Consider the following 15,382-nt stretch of genomic DNA (forward strand, 5'->3'; position numbering starts at 1 on the left):
TTTTCTGTTAACGAACAGTGACATGTATTATGCAAATCAAGATTTCAGGTATAACTCCCTGTAAAGTTGATTTGAATAATTTCGAGGGAAAAATTGTTCCGGAGCCGGGTATCGAACCCGGGACCTTTGGTTTAACGTACCAACGCTCTACCATTGGGTTCGATACCCGGCTCCGGAACAATTTTTCCTTCGAAATTATTCAAATCAACTTTACAGGGAGTTATACCTGAAATTTTGATTTGCATAATACATGTCACTGTTCGTTAACAGAAAACCACAATTTAAGTCACACGGAGTTAGTGTGCACTCGAAGTTGGTTGCTTGACGGTTGTCAGCCCACTTTGAGGTCTGTGGATATAGAGGGAAAAATTGGATCGGTGTCGGTTAGAGTTCCCGGGTAGCTCAGTGGTAGAGCGTTGGTACGTTAAACCAAAGGTCCCGGGTTCGATACCCGGCTCCGGAACAATTTTTCCCTCGAAATTATTCACTCTCTATTATGTCACCACTGATCAGTTACCTTATCCCTGAATTTACACAGATATCACCGATTCTCTAGTTCGATGTTGGTGAACACATCAAAATAAAACTCACACAGCTCTGAATGGATAGTTATGGGAAAGGTATTGTGTAGGTTTGTGTTGTGTACTCCTGAATGAAACATGCTTAGTTCGTTGTGAAGAGTTGTAGAGTACAGACACGTACAGACAAGTTCGAGCGTTATCATGGGCTATCTAAGAGTTCAGTCGAGGCAGAAAGAGAACTGATGATTTTTCATTACAAAAATAGAAAATCTCTCAGAGAAGGAGCTAAAATTGTGAATAGGAGTCATGCAACTGTCAGTATGTTAAAAATATATAAAAAGTACATGCAGCATTGAAAATAAAGGAAAACATTAATGGAAAAAAAATTTCAACCCAAGAGAGGAATGTTGGATAATTAAACAAAGTAAAAAAATCTCCAATGATTAGTGCTCCAAAATGTTCTGTATATTTAGGCCTACTGATTATGTTTTTGTGAACTAATTGGATGCCATGAGATTTTCATAGCTTTTTCATGGATACTGTGAGAATGAATCACTTTTTGCTGAGAGACCTGAGTTTTACACTTTTTGTTAATAAGGTGTAAAGTGAGTTCACAAATCTTGTAACATCTGTGATGGAACCTTTTCTTTATTTTCTGCAATAATAATAAATTTTATTCAACAACTTTTTTTCTGTAAAATGATACTAATTTTCTAAATTGATTCTAATAATAAAAGTTGACAACAGTCATTTCATTTTAAATATATATGAGTTTAAAAATAGTAATAATGTAACATCCATGACAACTGGAATGACTGTTGTATTGTCACAGAATTTAAAAAAACTCACAGAAATGTATGAGTTTTATTTTTACCTCTTTTATGTAGCTACATCTACAAAAAAGTAATTAGTTATCTTTGTACACCCTTTGACACGGAAATTCTTGCTGTTCAGAGACTAAGTCCCACCTCAGAATAGCTTGGGAATCATCATGAGCGCTGTGTTTACATGCATGTGTTTTACTTAGAGAGATTTGAAGCCTGGTCTTTGTAACAAGAAGAAAGAGCTCTCTATCACTAAGCCATAAAGGCTTCATAGGGAATATGTTATTTCGTGATATGTTGCTGCTACAACTTGTCTTCATCCTCAGATCTCAATGCTTAATATTACCTTGTCTGAATCTTACGTTAACCCAGACGACATTTAGACAAATTCACGCTACAGAAGAGGGATCATTTTCCGTGTCAAAAAGTATACATATCAGAAATAAGAGTTTATTTTTGTACCTCAGTATAAAATAAAATATTACTTAAATCACAATTTAACTAAACAACTAAAGTAATCAAACTGGAGTAACAGTAATGGTTTTTGGTTGATGATAATAAATGGAAAATTCTTCCTAGTGTATGAGTTTCACTTTGACTCACTATAAGTGTATACTTCTCCTTGAACTCGTCAGCTGTGAGGAGTAACAAACACGTGGTAAGAAAAGTATACTGCACCCCATTAGCAATAAACTATTGTTAGTTTGTTTGCAACCGCCATCTGGCAGTGCTGAGCTGTGTGCTACCGTGCAGTACTCTGCCAAGTGGGAATCGAACTCACTCCCAAATGCAGCGCTGGATTAGCAGGCAAACGCGTTACCATCTTAGCTATACCATTGGTTCTATACTTCGTTTGCTGACTGTAGTATGTATATTGAGGGACGTGAATGTCTGTTGTCTGTGTGATGCCGTGTTCCCGTAAGGTCGACATTGAACCAACCCACTGTCAGGAGAGGCATCAAGTAATTTGTCCGTAATAAGTTAGATCGATTAAAAAATCCACTTCGGAATATGTATGATAAGACTTTCTTGTGTTAAATTTTAACGTACCTTTGTTTACATGTTTCGACCTATTTATGGGTCATCTTCAGAACTGGTCGTTGTTGGTCTTGGCGCCTCTTGTTGTTTCCTGTGAGGGTGCGTTCGTAGTGTAGAGTCAAAGAGTGTATGTGTTTTGAAATTGAGTTGTGTGTTGAGAATATCTTTGGGATGTGTTTTCGTATGTCTGTATATTTCATATTGTTCTAGTGTGTTGAGTTTCTGGCTTTTTGGTTGGATGTGCAGTATTTCCATGTCTGTGTTGATGTCTCTGTAGGTGTGGGTGGCATTTGTGATGTGTTCTGCATATGTGGAGGTGTTTTGTAATTTTGTTATGGCTGTGATATGTACGAGGTACGTTAAAATTTAACACAAGAAAGTCTTATCATACATATTCCGAAGTGATACAGTGTTAAAAGTTGTGTAATCAAGATGTATAAAAAATCCAGATATGGGCATATTCCAAAGCTGGTTATTTCATGTTGAAAACATACCTTCTTTGTTGGCTTCAGAGAATGATTAAAATGTTAAACTTCTCTGATGCATAGGCTAGCTTAACAGCTCATACAACCATGCAAAATTTCACAATGATGTCGAGTTTCTTCTGTTCCCTAGGAGGAACATTCATCTTACTTGAACATAGCAGTGCTCCACGGCAAAAACACAAGAGTATGTTACGTAGCAGCATTCCAACATGGAAGAGAAGCAAGTGTCGACATGCCACATACAGGATGCCCTGCGGTTATTCTGCTGGTGTGTTGCTCACCCAAGGTGTGGATGAAGACAGGCATTGTTCTCTGAAAGAGTGAGACACATACAAATACTGATCAGGTCACTGTGGATAGATTTTTATGACATGACCTACACATGCGCAAGATTGCTGTGAAACGGGTTCCATACGAACGGAATGAAGTTTTTTCTTGTTTATTTAATGATGCTGTATCAACTACTGCGTTATTTAGTATCGATGAAATTGATGATAGTGAGATGGTATTTTGCGAAATGAGGCCGAGGATTCGCCATGGGATTACCTGACATTCGCCGTTGGGGATAATCGTGGAAAGAACCCAGTCAGGTAATCAACCCAAGCGAGAATCAAACCCATGCCCAAGCACAGGTCTGAATCAGCATGCAAACATGCTACTCTCTCAGCTACGCTGGTGGCTTGAATGAAGTTCAAAAGTGGTCACAATTTACGAAACATGTCGAGTGAACCTGAAACAATACACAGTTGCAGACATGCTAAATAGGATCATTGCCATTGGTGGAACTTTCACCAAGGCCAGCAAATCCAATTTTAAACATCAGTGTGCTGAATGGCAACATCCAGAATTGCCAAAAAATCGCAGTTTGAACAAAACTCATTACTTGTGAGTTAATGTTAATTTTAGTATATAACATCCAAGGAGAGTGGATTATTTTGTGTCATTTTGTTCCATATGATGAAGTTGTACAGCATATTAGCCCTACCTGCAGAAGAAACCTACGTCATGCAATTAGGAATAAATCTCTTAACTGCTTCACAATGCCATCATTCTTCATGATAATACAATTGCTCACATGAAAACATCGTCAAGGGCTTTAACGACACTGGAGGTGGGAGGTACTACAGCATCTACCTTACTCAGTGGATGATATTATTTCACCTTGTGATTATGGTTGGATATCCAAACTGAAAGAGCGAAGGTAATGCTCTCATATATGAGAAGATGTTTCCAATGCAGTGAGACATGAGATGGCAAGATTTTACTGCGTTCTTTATTATTGGAAAAATATAATTGACAGTTTCGGAGAATACTGTACTCTGAAGGTTCTCAGACTTAAAGGGTGTATTCAATATTACTCACTGCAGGGTGAAGGAATAAAGAAATATGCAACAGCAATGTAGAATTATGTGTTATGTCTTGCTATCTAAAAGCATTCACAAATAACTGATAATGCTAACGTTAATCAGTAGACATTCTGTCCTGTAATATGGTCTTCACTTCAACGTGTTTGCATGTAAAAATAGGTTATGACGTATGAAATAAACCTCGTATTTGTGTGTAATTTTCTTTCATCTCTTATTTACACTTCTTACTCATTGCAGAAAATAATATATAAAGTTATTAACATTACTTAACTGTAAGTTCAGAAAGAATATTTGTTCCAGTTTCAACTTTTATCAGTTAATACGTTTGTAATGATGTTCTTACAGGTTAAACTAAGTACTGTAATTGGGACTGGAAAAGGCGGAAGAGTCCTTAAAGAAGATGTATTAGAATACTTAAAGAAGCCTTCATCAATATCTGATAGAAAACCTGTACCTGCTGATGATTACACAGTACCCGTTAAAGGCTTGCAAAAGGCAATGGTGAAGTCTATGACAGAATCTTGGGTAAATATAATTTTAATGTTACATATACTTTCCAAAATAATTTTTACTTCATTATGTGAAGTGGAGATCTGATTAAATTATCGTCGTCTTTGACTACTGTCAATCTCTAGCATCTTGTCACATACCTGAGTGTTTCGTTCCCAAAGCCTTCTGACCTTGTGGCACAGGCATTTAAGGTTATACCAGATTCAAATTTCAATTCCAGAGACAGTAAACAAACATGGTGTCCTGTTCAGACAGGCAATTTGGTTTTGGTGTTCACTGAGTTTTACAGCATTTATTAAGTTTTTTTTTTTCTTAAAGTCCTGTAAGAAATGCAATGGATTTAATTATTTGTATTAAATGAAATTATTATAGTAATGTAAAAATGTTTATTTGTGGTTAGGTTCTATTTTTGGAAGAAATTGTTGCTATGACATGAGTTAAAATGTTTCACTTATTGTCATTTGGATAGTTCTTAGTATTTGCAGAATAAATTTGTATTGAAGGTCTATTTTATAAAGTACTGTAATGTTGCAAAAAAAATGGTTTCGAGATTTTCGCGGAAATAGATGCTTTCATTATACGGGAAACTGAAAATACATTTTTTGTATGCTATTCGTCTATCTATCTACAAGATTTATTCTAAACTTTCGAGCACATTTTGTCCATATACATCAACAACAAGACAGTTCATCCAGGAATGTTGTACATGAAATGTACTAGGTGACCATTTTGTATGTGGAACGTAAGCAGCAATGCTGCGATCTTATGTTATTACTCTGTGGGAAAAAGAGAGAGAGATAATCTATGACTAGAATAAGAGGATCAAACTGCACAGGTGATGTAACAATGGCATGCTGTGTATTAGTACAAGCAACTGCCTTTCACAAACAGAATGATTGGGTAATACGCGTTGCCTAATTTGTTTTTACTTTTACTTAAAAATGTTGCTGGATCTTTATACAAAAGAATTACAAAGAAATACCAATTTACTCGAACATGGCTATTTTTTATTCACTTTTTCCTTACATAAAATGAAGTGTGCCCATTGCTGTGGAGTAATGGTTAGCATGTCTGACCATGAAATAGGTGGTCCTGGGTTCAGACCCTGGTTGGGACAAGTTACCTGGTTGAGGTTTGTTCCAGGGTTTTCCCTCAACCCATTAAGCGTAAATGCTGGATAACTTTCCGCACTGGACCCTGGACTCATTTCACTGACATTATCACCTTTATCTCAGTCAGACTCTAGATAAAACGTCGTCAAATAAACCATTAAAAAAAAGATGAAGTGACAATTGAAATGGTTAAACACACACTGTCACAAAATTTGTTTTCAACAAAATGGAATATTATTTACACAATTTTGCTTCGAAATGAAAGTTTCTTAAAAATATCTAGAGCTCAAATATATATGGATTGCCCCACAAAATTAACCTCATCCTAGAAGTTATGAAAATAGAACAAAGGACAAACTTCATTTTCCTTTAAAATTTAATAATTAATATCTACACAATCATAATTCCAATTGAAAACATCTTCAGGTGAATATTATAGAGCTTAAAAATATCTACACAAACTCGTTAAAAAAAAAAAAAAACAAACTAACCCTAGCTATTATAGAAATAGAACAAAAAAAAAAAAGAGGGACTTAAATGGCACAAGAAGAAACTTTGGATTTGGGAAATATGGAATAAGTTTTATATACCACTTCAGTTTCAAAACATTCTTCTCCACAAATACTTTAAAAGCCAAGGAAGACTGTCGACTAGAAGGTGTGCCCTTTATGTTATAGAGTACCTGTTTCTGATAGTTAGTTTTAAATATTGTTTTGTATTCAAAAGGTAGTGTCCGTAAATTATTCACTTCGAGTAAATTGCCTTTTTTGTAATATTTTTGTATAAAGATCCAGCAACTTTTTTTTTTTTAATAGTAAAAATGATTAAGCTACATTTCATGTACTGGTAATAACATTCCTGGATGAAATATCTTCTCTCTTTGCTTGAGAATTAAATAGTTAGAATATCAATATAAATGAATAACACTTTTTCATATTTTTACCATATTTTAAACACTAATATTCACAAACAGAAATCATTATTAAAGAGAATACTATATGTGAAAATGTGTGCTATAGGTATCTATGCCAAATTAATTTCATATATTAACTAAGCCATAGAATTTATAAATGGACTCTGACATCTACCTACTACTTTCTTTCTCGGATTACAAAAAATGCCCCTCTCTCCATTTTCCTTGTGAATGATTGTTCAAGGAAGTGAACTACAAACAGCATTATGATTGGTAACATGATAAAGTATTGAATTGTAGGACTTGAGGCTTTCCTGGAGTTGGATATGGAATAACTCTTTTTGGGTTCTCGGCCAGGTAGGTGGGATTGTTGCTTCCAAGCTTTCAGTGACTAATTCTGCCATCTTCTTCAGAAATTAAAGTGCTGTGGGACCATGTCTAGCCTGTATATAAGAGATCAGTAGGAGTTCCACTGCGGGCCAGTTCCTAGTCTTGATCGCCTGCATGACCGACTAGATGGCAATAATTTCAGCAGAGATGAGGGTTTACAGCTGAGTACAGAGTGGAAACCTGCAATCAACACGCTTCGACCAATCAGAACATGGCAGGCGTTCGGAACTAGGAACTAGCTCCTGATTGACCTGCAGTGGGAAGCTCTACTGACTGCTTATACAGGGCGATTCACGAGGATTTACCGTCCTTTACGGAGCTTATTTCTGAAGACATTTTGAGCAAAAAAGTCATATAAACATAGTTCCTATTCTCAATATTTAAACTTGTTTGTAAAATGCGTTTTTTCTTTAGTTTGAAGGTAAAAGAATAATACAAACAGAGAATGAACCATTCAGAAGTATCATTTCTTTAATTGGCAAGTTTTATGAAGCTAAAAATGTGCTGTGAACTACTTAGTTGCTTCGTACAGATATCTTTTTTCTATTTTTAACTAGAAAATTACATTATTCTTACGCACTTATCACAACATTATTACAAATCATACCACTTCCACCGACTTAATTATTTGCAGTTCAATTTTGCATCCTAATTTACAGTCTTGGAGAGTTTAAAACACATTTAAAAAATGTCGCCATCTGCTTGAGTACACTGACCGCATGCTTGTGAACGGCACTCATCATGCTATGTAACTTTGTTGATTTCCATAGCGCTCGCGCTGGCTGCTGACTGCCAAGATCACTTGTTCACAGCAATGCGTTTCAATAACGAAACGTAACTCTGTAAATATTGAGAATAGGACCCATGTTTATATGACATTTTTTGCTCAGAATGTCTTCGGAAATAAGCTCCTAAAGGATGGTAAATCCTCGTGAATCACCCTGTATAACTGCTAGACATAGTCACACGGCACTTCAACCCCCAAAGAAGATTGTAGAGCTAGTCATCGAAAGTTTGGAAACAACTATCCAACTTACCTGGCTGACAACCTGAGAAGAATTATTCCAAGTACTGAATTGTTATGAAATGCAAAAATCATATAATGTTTAAACTTCGCATTCAATCATTTCATAACACTGGATTTATATTGATTTAAACACTGAAAATTTGTCGCATATTACATTAATAGTGCATTTTTCCTGTAAATACAGTATAATATTTATTGTTTGTGTTTTTATTTCTTCCATGCAGAAAATACCTCAATTTTTATACAGTGAAGAAGTATCTGTAATGCGGCTAGTGGAGTTAGTTTCACACATGAAGGAAGCAGCAAGTGCAAAGGGTATAAAGGTGACATATATGCCTTTCTTCATCAAAGCTGCCTCAAAAGCATTGGAACAGTTTCCCATAGTAAATTCAAGCTTAGATAGTTCATGTGAAAATGTAACGTACAAAAAGTCACACAATATTGGAGTAGCAATGGACACTCCACTTGGATTGGTGGTTCCGAACGTAAAGAATGTGCAGAATCTCACGATTTTGGAAGTAGCTAAGGAACTGAATAGATTGCAAGATTTGGGAAAGAAAGGCAGCCTACGTCAGGAAGATCTGAGTGATGGAACTTTCACCTTGTCCAACATCGGCATTGTAAGTATTTCATACTTTGACAGATATGTCTCATTACTTAACACTGATAACAACAAGTCAGTTAATGAAATAACCAAATACCTCAAAATATCTTATTTCTCTTTCGTATTTAATATTCATTGTACTCAGTTTAGTAATTGCATTGCTGTTTGGTTGATCCAAGGTTCATGGTAGGGACTGTATTTTTTGGTGAAATAATATGAGTTTGATGTTAAACCTGTTACTACTTCGGTGGATATTTCGTGAAATAAGTTTTCAATTAAATGTATTATGCTTTGTTTATTATAAAACTTTTTTTTACACATATGGCATATCAGCATATCCAAAATATAAAGTAAGCATGATTTCTACATTGTTCGCATGAAGATTTGTGCGACAGTCAGTGAATATTTTTGTACATGCAGAAAAGTTCTTCTCACTGTCCACATTAGATGTAGGGAACCACACTTCCTGCAAACAATTCACACCAAATTCGTTGTGGTCCTCTACTATAGTCTGTCCATTTCGAACTGGCAGCTCAAGGTCAAGCAATGGACTGCATGCGTGTCATAGAAAATTTGAATTTTATTTCGAAAGATTTAAATTACATCAGGAAAATTACTATGTATGTATCTGTGATGAACGACAAACCATTTCCATTTCATTACTGGTATCTGGTTTCTGAAAATAGAAGAATCCTTATTTTATTTTTATTTATTTAACCTGGTAGAGATAAGGCCATCAGGCTTTCTCTTCCCCTCTACCAGGGGATTACAACTACAATATTAAGAATACAATTACAATTATAATTACAATTAATATTACATTTACAAGTAAAATAAAAATCAAAGTACTAAAAGATTAACTGATTAATAAAGGCTAGACATTTGGACATGGTCAGATATTTTTAGAAAGCAAATGTTGCTACAATGAGTTCTGTAATTTTATTGTATGTTAAAAGTATATTTAAGAACTTATGATTAGTCCAACTACAGTAGATAAAAATGTTATTTTTAAATAGCATACACTGGCTTATCCAAGACAAATGTCTCTGTGTTTTATTAATTAAAACTATCTTTCTATAACGATAATCCTAATGTACTTATAAGTAATATATATGTAGTTTAAGAAGTTTTATATTCAAATAAATATATGAATAAACAAACAGAAATTTTGTATTATGTCATGATTATAGTACATTACGTTGTGTTTCATTTTGAGATTGAGAGCGATGTACCTAATGATGATTTAATTTGAGGTGAAGAAAATTGTAGAAAAGAACTGCGGAAAGAAAGCTGAAGTATATATTTATAAATAAAATTTCAATAGTTACTGTATATATTTTTTTTCCTTTCAGATTGGTGGAATGTATACAACACCATTAATTTTCCCCCCACAAGTAGCCATTGCTGGACTTGGAAAAATTCAGGTAAGAAATTCAAAGAATTGTAAGCTATATATATATATATATATATATATATATATAGCGTAAATATGCAAATGTAAATTAGAGGGAGGACTTCATTTTATTGCGAAAACGAAACAAAAAAAAATCCTATAATAAACTGGCCTATTCTACACAATTCTGATAGAAAACAAATGATATATATATAATAAGTTTTCATTCATGTAATAACGGAGTCTGCCATTTTTAAATAATGCAGTAAATGCTCTCTCTCTCTCTCCCCCCCCCCCCTCTCCGTTATTACATGAATGAAAACATATTGTATATCATTTGTATTCTATCAGAATTGTGTAGAATAGGCCATTTTATTATAGGATTTTTTTTGTTTCGTTTTCGCAATAAAATGAAGTCCTCCCTCTAATTTACATTTGCATATTTACGCAAGACAGACTGGGGGAGGGGGAAGAAATTCTCCTATAAAAACCAAATTAGCAAACGAAATGCACTCACCTGGAACAAAAGAAATATCATTCGCCAATATTTTAATCTTCTTTTACATCTTCAGCAGAAAAACTTACAGATGCATTTACAGGTAGCAGATAATCAAAATCAAATCTTTTATTATCTTTGTTGGCTGCCAGATTACTATGTTCATAAAATGTTATCCTCTCTTTCGGATTCGACATCTGAAATGTCGTGCATGTAATGGACATTAGCACAATCTGTTATGCTACACTAACAAGACATACATACATTCGTAGACTGAAATGAATCAAGCCACTCTCTGAATAAGAACAGAAGAAACATTATTACTTGATTTGAAATAATGGACAGTATCGAAATATGTTCATTAGAAAACCAACTATGAATAATAATGGCCGTAACTTTGTTGTAAGGCGAACACTTAGAGGCTAAATATGTGTCTATCATAAAACAGTGCATCTGTCAAAATGACCCATTTTGCTGCTACGAGTAGTAATTATGTGTAGCATATTTTAGAGGGACTGTAGTAGTAATTTCTTAGAAAGTATACAATATTAAAATTCACTAAACTTTATAGAACCTGGAAGTCTTGAAATAAAACATTTACAAAAATTTTATTACTTAAACAAAGGTCAACCATTAGAATGACTGGTCCAGTAATTCTAGTGATAAAACAGATTTTATATAAGGATCTCTTATCCAGTTGTTTGGATTAGTCGGATACGATGGACTCAACAGAGTAAGCAGCTCTTTAGATCTTGGGTGATATAATCCTGATACTGGAACCTGTAATACAGAGTTGTTATTGGTTTGGTTTACCAATGTACTGGCACGTGGGTCCTCGGAAGGACTGTGGTTGAGACTGCCAGAATTAGTACTAAAACAGCGCAATTCAACCACAACAACACACTTACCTTATAATAGACGCTGAAAATGTCGATCCTTTTGTCCCACATAACTGGATTATTGCATAAATATGTTCTCGTTCACTCTCTGCAGTTCTTCCACTGGAATTCTTGTAATTTCACACAGCTGTTTAGATGAAACCCCAACCCATCTGAGAAAAACACAAGCTGTGGGCCAATTAGGCAACTTTCCATGGAGTCTAGAAACCAATTGCAATAATTCACTCACAAATGTGCATCATCACCTTTTAGAGCATGTACTGGAATACTTATATTTTTTCCCTTGTACTGAGAAGGGACCCGAAGCTTACACTGCAGCCTGAGGCTTATTGTGCTTACCACTTCTATTCTGTGAATGATTGGGTAGTCGAACAGCTGACCTGGACTATGATATGTTGTTGTTTAGTCAACTGTCCGAAGACAGGTCTGAACCTCACAATTAATACCAAGAAGACGTCATTTATGAGGCAACTAGGCAGGAGATAATGGGGTAGGGTGGCCAGTTCCTTTCCGCCTCCAATGCATACATCGCTTATTACCTACATATTACACTAATCAGACTTCAGATGCATACAAACAATTCTTTTTCCTCTGATACTTACTGTCAAGTGAGATGTACTGCCTGATAATAGATGTACATATCAGCCAGAACCTCAATCAGAGGGATGATGATATGTTAATTAATGATGGCGAAATGAGTCCGAGGTCCAACACCAAAAGTTACCCAGCAATTTGCTTCAATTGGTTGAGGGAAAACCGGCTCTCCTCATTTCACAGTCAGACATGCTAACCATTACTCCACAACCGTGGACATGCACTGGGATATAGTGATAAGGTTTAAGATGTAACTTTTCTTGCAGATTGTACAGATACTTCAGTCTGCTGAGCTATTTTTTTTTAGCAATTTTTGTCGTGAACGTTCGAGAGTAGAGCCAATGCCATCTAGTACAGCCTCTGTTAAAATTGATCTGTTTCTGGGTATTTTTTAACACCAACCCCGTATTCTCAAATTTATTCACTAACTTATGTAATGCCCATTTCATCGGTGGACGAGTTTTCGGAAATTTCGCAATAAACTCTGTACAGACTCAGTAAGCCATTCATACTTATGTCTTGCACATAAGCACTCTTTCGTCTTTAGTCGAATAGCGAGTCATTCTATGCGGTATCTACAGGAAACTGCACTCACAACAATCACACAAGTGTACAACACACATGCATTGGCGCAACCAACATGAAGGGGAATTAGGGAGCAGAGTGGGCTGCAGACAGTAGACTAGCACTGGCCGATCCACCATGTTGTATGTCGGTAAACCAAACCAATAATAACTGTAGTTGCAAAATGTTGGAAAACATGACTAAAGAACATTTCATACAAGTTGAGAGGATGCGAAGGCATTTCTTTCCCCTTCTACTTGTCCTGAGTCCTTCAGTGACAGACTAGTAGCTGTTACCTCTTATACCTGCACACCCCCCCCCCCCCAAGCTGTACACACTAGAAAACAAAATATTAAATAAAGTATTTAAGTGAATATAAAATACAGTGTCACAGATGTTTGACAATTACATATTAGAGTATATTTTTGTGTAGTTCTTACAATATTTTCAACTAATATAATTAATTACATTTAGGAATGTCAGTTTGAATTATGAAGTCAGAGGGAGCAACACTGTGCAGATTGTCCCATTGTGATGCTGTAGGGTAGCAACTAGTGGTGGAGAAAACATTTATCTTCTGTTGTCAACAGCTTTTTAATGTGCCAGTTAATATAAACAGCAATAAAATTCAATATAAACACTTAGTATGGACTTTCGAAATATAGAGTACTGGTAAACACTTTCAGAAATAAAATTTGTCACTATGTAGGAAGTCAATTAGTCGAATGTTTGTGAGATGGACAGTAGCATCTTCCTCTTCCCTGATGGTAGGGAGTGTGAGTAGAGGGGAAAGCCTATCAACCAAACTGAAATGAGGTATAGAAACCTCAATCTTTTTTTTTCTCGAGTGCAGTATGGACAAGTTAGACTAGTCGCACTCTCATGTTAATGAGACTATACAGGGTGTCTCAGAAATAAACTGGCAACATTTTCTGAAATGTTCCTTAATAAAAAAGAACACACACACAAAGCAAAAGATTTCAATTTTCTAACTCAAATAGTTCTTGAGATATCAAATAAACATTATTTGTGATTATGCAGTGTGTTGGTGTACTTCATACGTATCGAACATAGGCCTATGTTTACTATCTGGCATCGAACTCTTCAACTAACTTACAGTGGAATCTGAAAACAGCTCTCCATACACTGCCTAATTACTCTTGAGTTTGAGTTTACATAAATTTACACATTAAAAAAATGGAAATCATTTGAGCAAAAAGAAACAAAACATTTCTTTCTTCAAACATTTCAGAGATTGCCTAGCTTTCATTACTGGGACTGGACTTTAACAAATTCACAGAATGATAACTTGAAAAATATTTTAACTAGGACTGTGGGTTTTTTGCCGGCATATTTATTTACTCTATGGCTACTATCACAATCTGTTGGTCTATTTTTGAGACACTGTGTATAATATTAAAAAAAAAAAAAAAAATGCCCTCTCCTGCTACACTTGTCTGCAATTTGTATTATGTGTGATTTATTTATAGATATTGCAAAGATAGAAAATGCTTTATATATATTGACACTGTTTCTTTTAATTGTAGGTTGTTCCACGATACGACGAATCTGAGAACTTAATTAAAGCAAAAGTAATATGTGTGAGTTGGATTGCAGATCACAGAGTCATTGATGGGGTGACTATAGCCAGATTTTCAGATGTTTGGAAGAAGTACATAGAAAATCCCGTTACTCTTTTATTTGATGCCTAAATGGATTGGACAGCAACTGAGCTGTATTTCAATTCTTTGTTACTTATTTTTCATTGTTTGTTTTTGTGGCTGTGATCTTATGTGTTCTATTACTACAATCTTAAAATACATAAGGAAAAGATCAAAACAATGTTGGGACTTGCCTTCTTGCATCTAAGAGAAAAGTCTGAGTAATAATGGTAAGCTAATTTTAACAGTGATATTATAGGTACCTGAATAAAATAATTTTAAAATTTCAACAGGAATTTCCATTCTTTTCTGTACTGACATTAAATGCACCATTTGTTGGAGAATTAAAAATATTCTTCATTATTAAAAGAAACATAGCCTATGGTTTAAAAAAGGCAATTATTACAAATAATATTACTTAAAATCATGAAATTTCATATTCAATATTGCGTAGTATCACATTATTTTAAAATATACAATTTTGTATGTAGTTTTTATACAGATATACTCGTACTTCTTTTACATTATTCTGATGGAGTATGAAGACATTCTGAAAAATCACTGTGATTCTATTCTTTGTAATTTATAGTTTCAGAAGGTAAGAAATGAATTGTAAATTCATAGAACATTCCAGCTATGTGTGTGTGTGTGTGTGTGTGTGTGTGCAAGTGTGTAAACTTTTATACTGTATGATAAGTTCGAATGTCATGTAGTATAAATGAGAATATGTCACTTTTTATTAATGTAGACTATATAACAGCTTATGGGAAACTTTTATACATGAATTTATACATATACTGGAGGTCACAAGTGCAATGTTAATGCAGTTTTTCAATTTTCAATAAAAGGAAGACTGGTGTATTTTTCATTTTCACAAGTTTGTTTCAATATCCTATTTACCATGGTTATAAAAAGTAAAGAGTGAATTGCACTCTCTTGCATAAAGAAAATAACAAGCATTCAATTGACAAGTTGAGAAAAGAA

At 34.7% G+C, this 15,382-nt stretch overlaps 1 protein-coding gene and 1 long non-coding RNA gene across 3 annotated transcripts in view; one reads left to right on the forward strand and one right to left on the reverse strand.

The window, feature by feature from the left end:
- Positions 1-15,275, forward strand: part of Dbct (Dihydrolipoamide branched chain transacylase E2) — a 44,457-nt gene extending 29,182 nt beyond the window's left edge. For both annotated transcript variants that reach the window (XM_069837723.1, XM_069837722.1), the window contains 4 exons: positions 4,581-4,760; positions 8,412-8,807; positions 10,144-10,215; positions 14,285-15,275. In XM_069837723.1, coding sequence (XP_069693824.1) covers positions 4,581-4,760; positions 8,412-8,807; positions 10,144-10,215; positions 14,285-14,449 — 813 coding nt within the window. In that variant the 3' untranslated portion in view covers positions 14,450-15,275. The remainder of the gene's footprint in view (positions 1-4,580; positions 4,761-8,411; positions 8,808-10,143; positions 10,216-14,284) is intronic.
- Positions 248-8,021, reverse strand: LOC138707795 (uncharacterized). The gene is made up of 3 exons (XR_011334363.1): positions 4,886-8,021; positions 3,415-3,598; positions 248-3,180 (listed from the first exon to the last, which is right to left on the reverse strand). It is a non-coding gene; the product is annotated as an uncharacterized lncRNA (long non-coding RNA).
- Positions 15,276-15,382: the final 107 nt, after the last annotated feature.

This window comes from Periplaneta americana, chromosome 10 (genome assembly GCF_040183065.1).
Source record: "Periplaneta americana isolate PAMFEO1 chromosome 10, P.americana_PAMFEO1_priV1, whole genome shotgun sequence".
NCBI lineage: Eukaryota > Metazoa > Arthropoda > Insecta > Blattodea > Blattidae > Periplaneta > Periplaneta americana.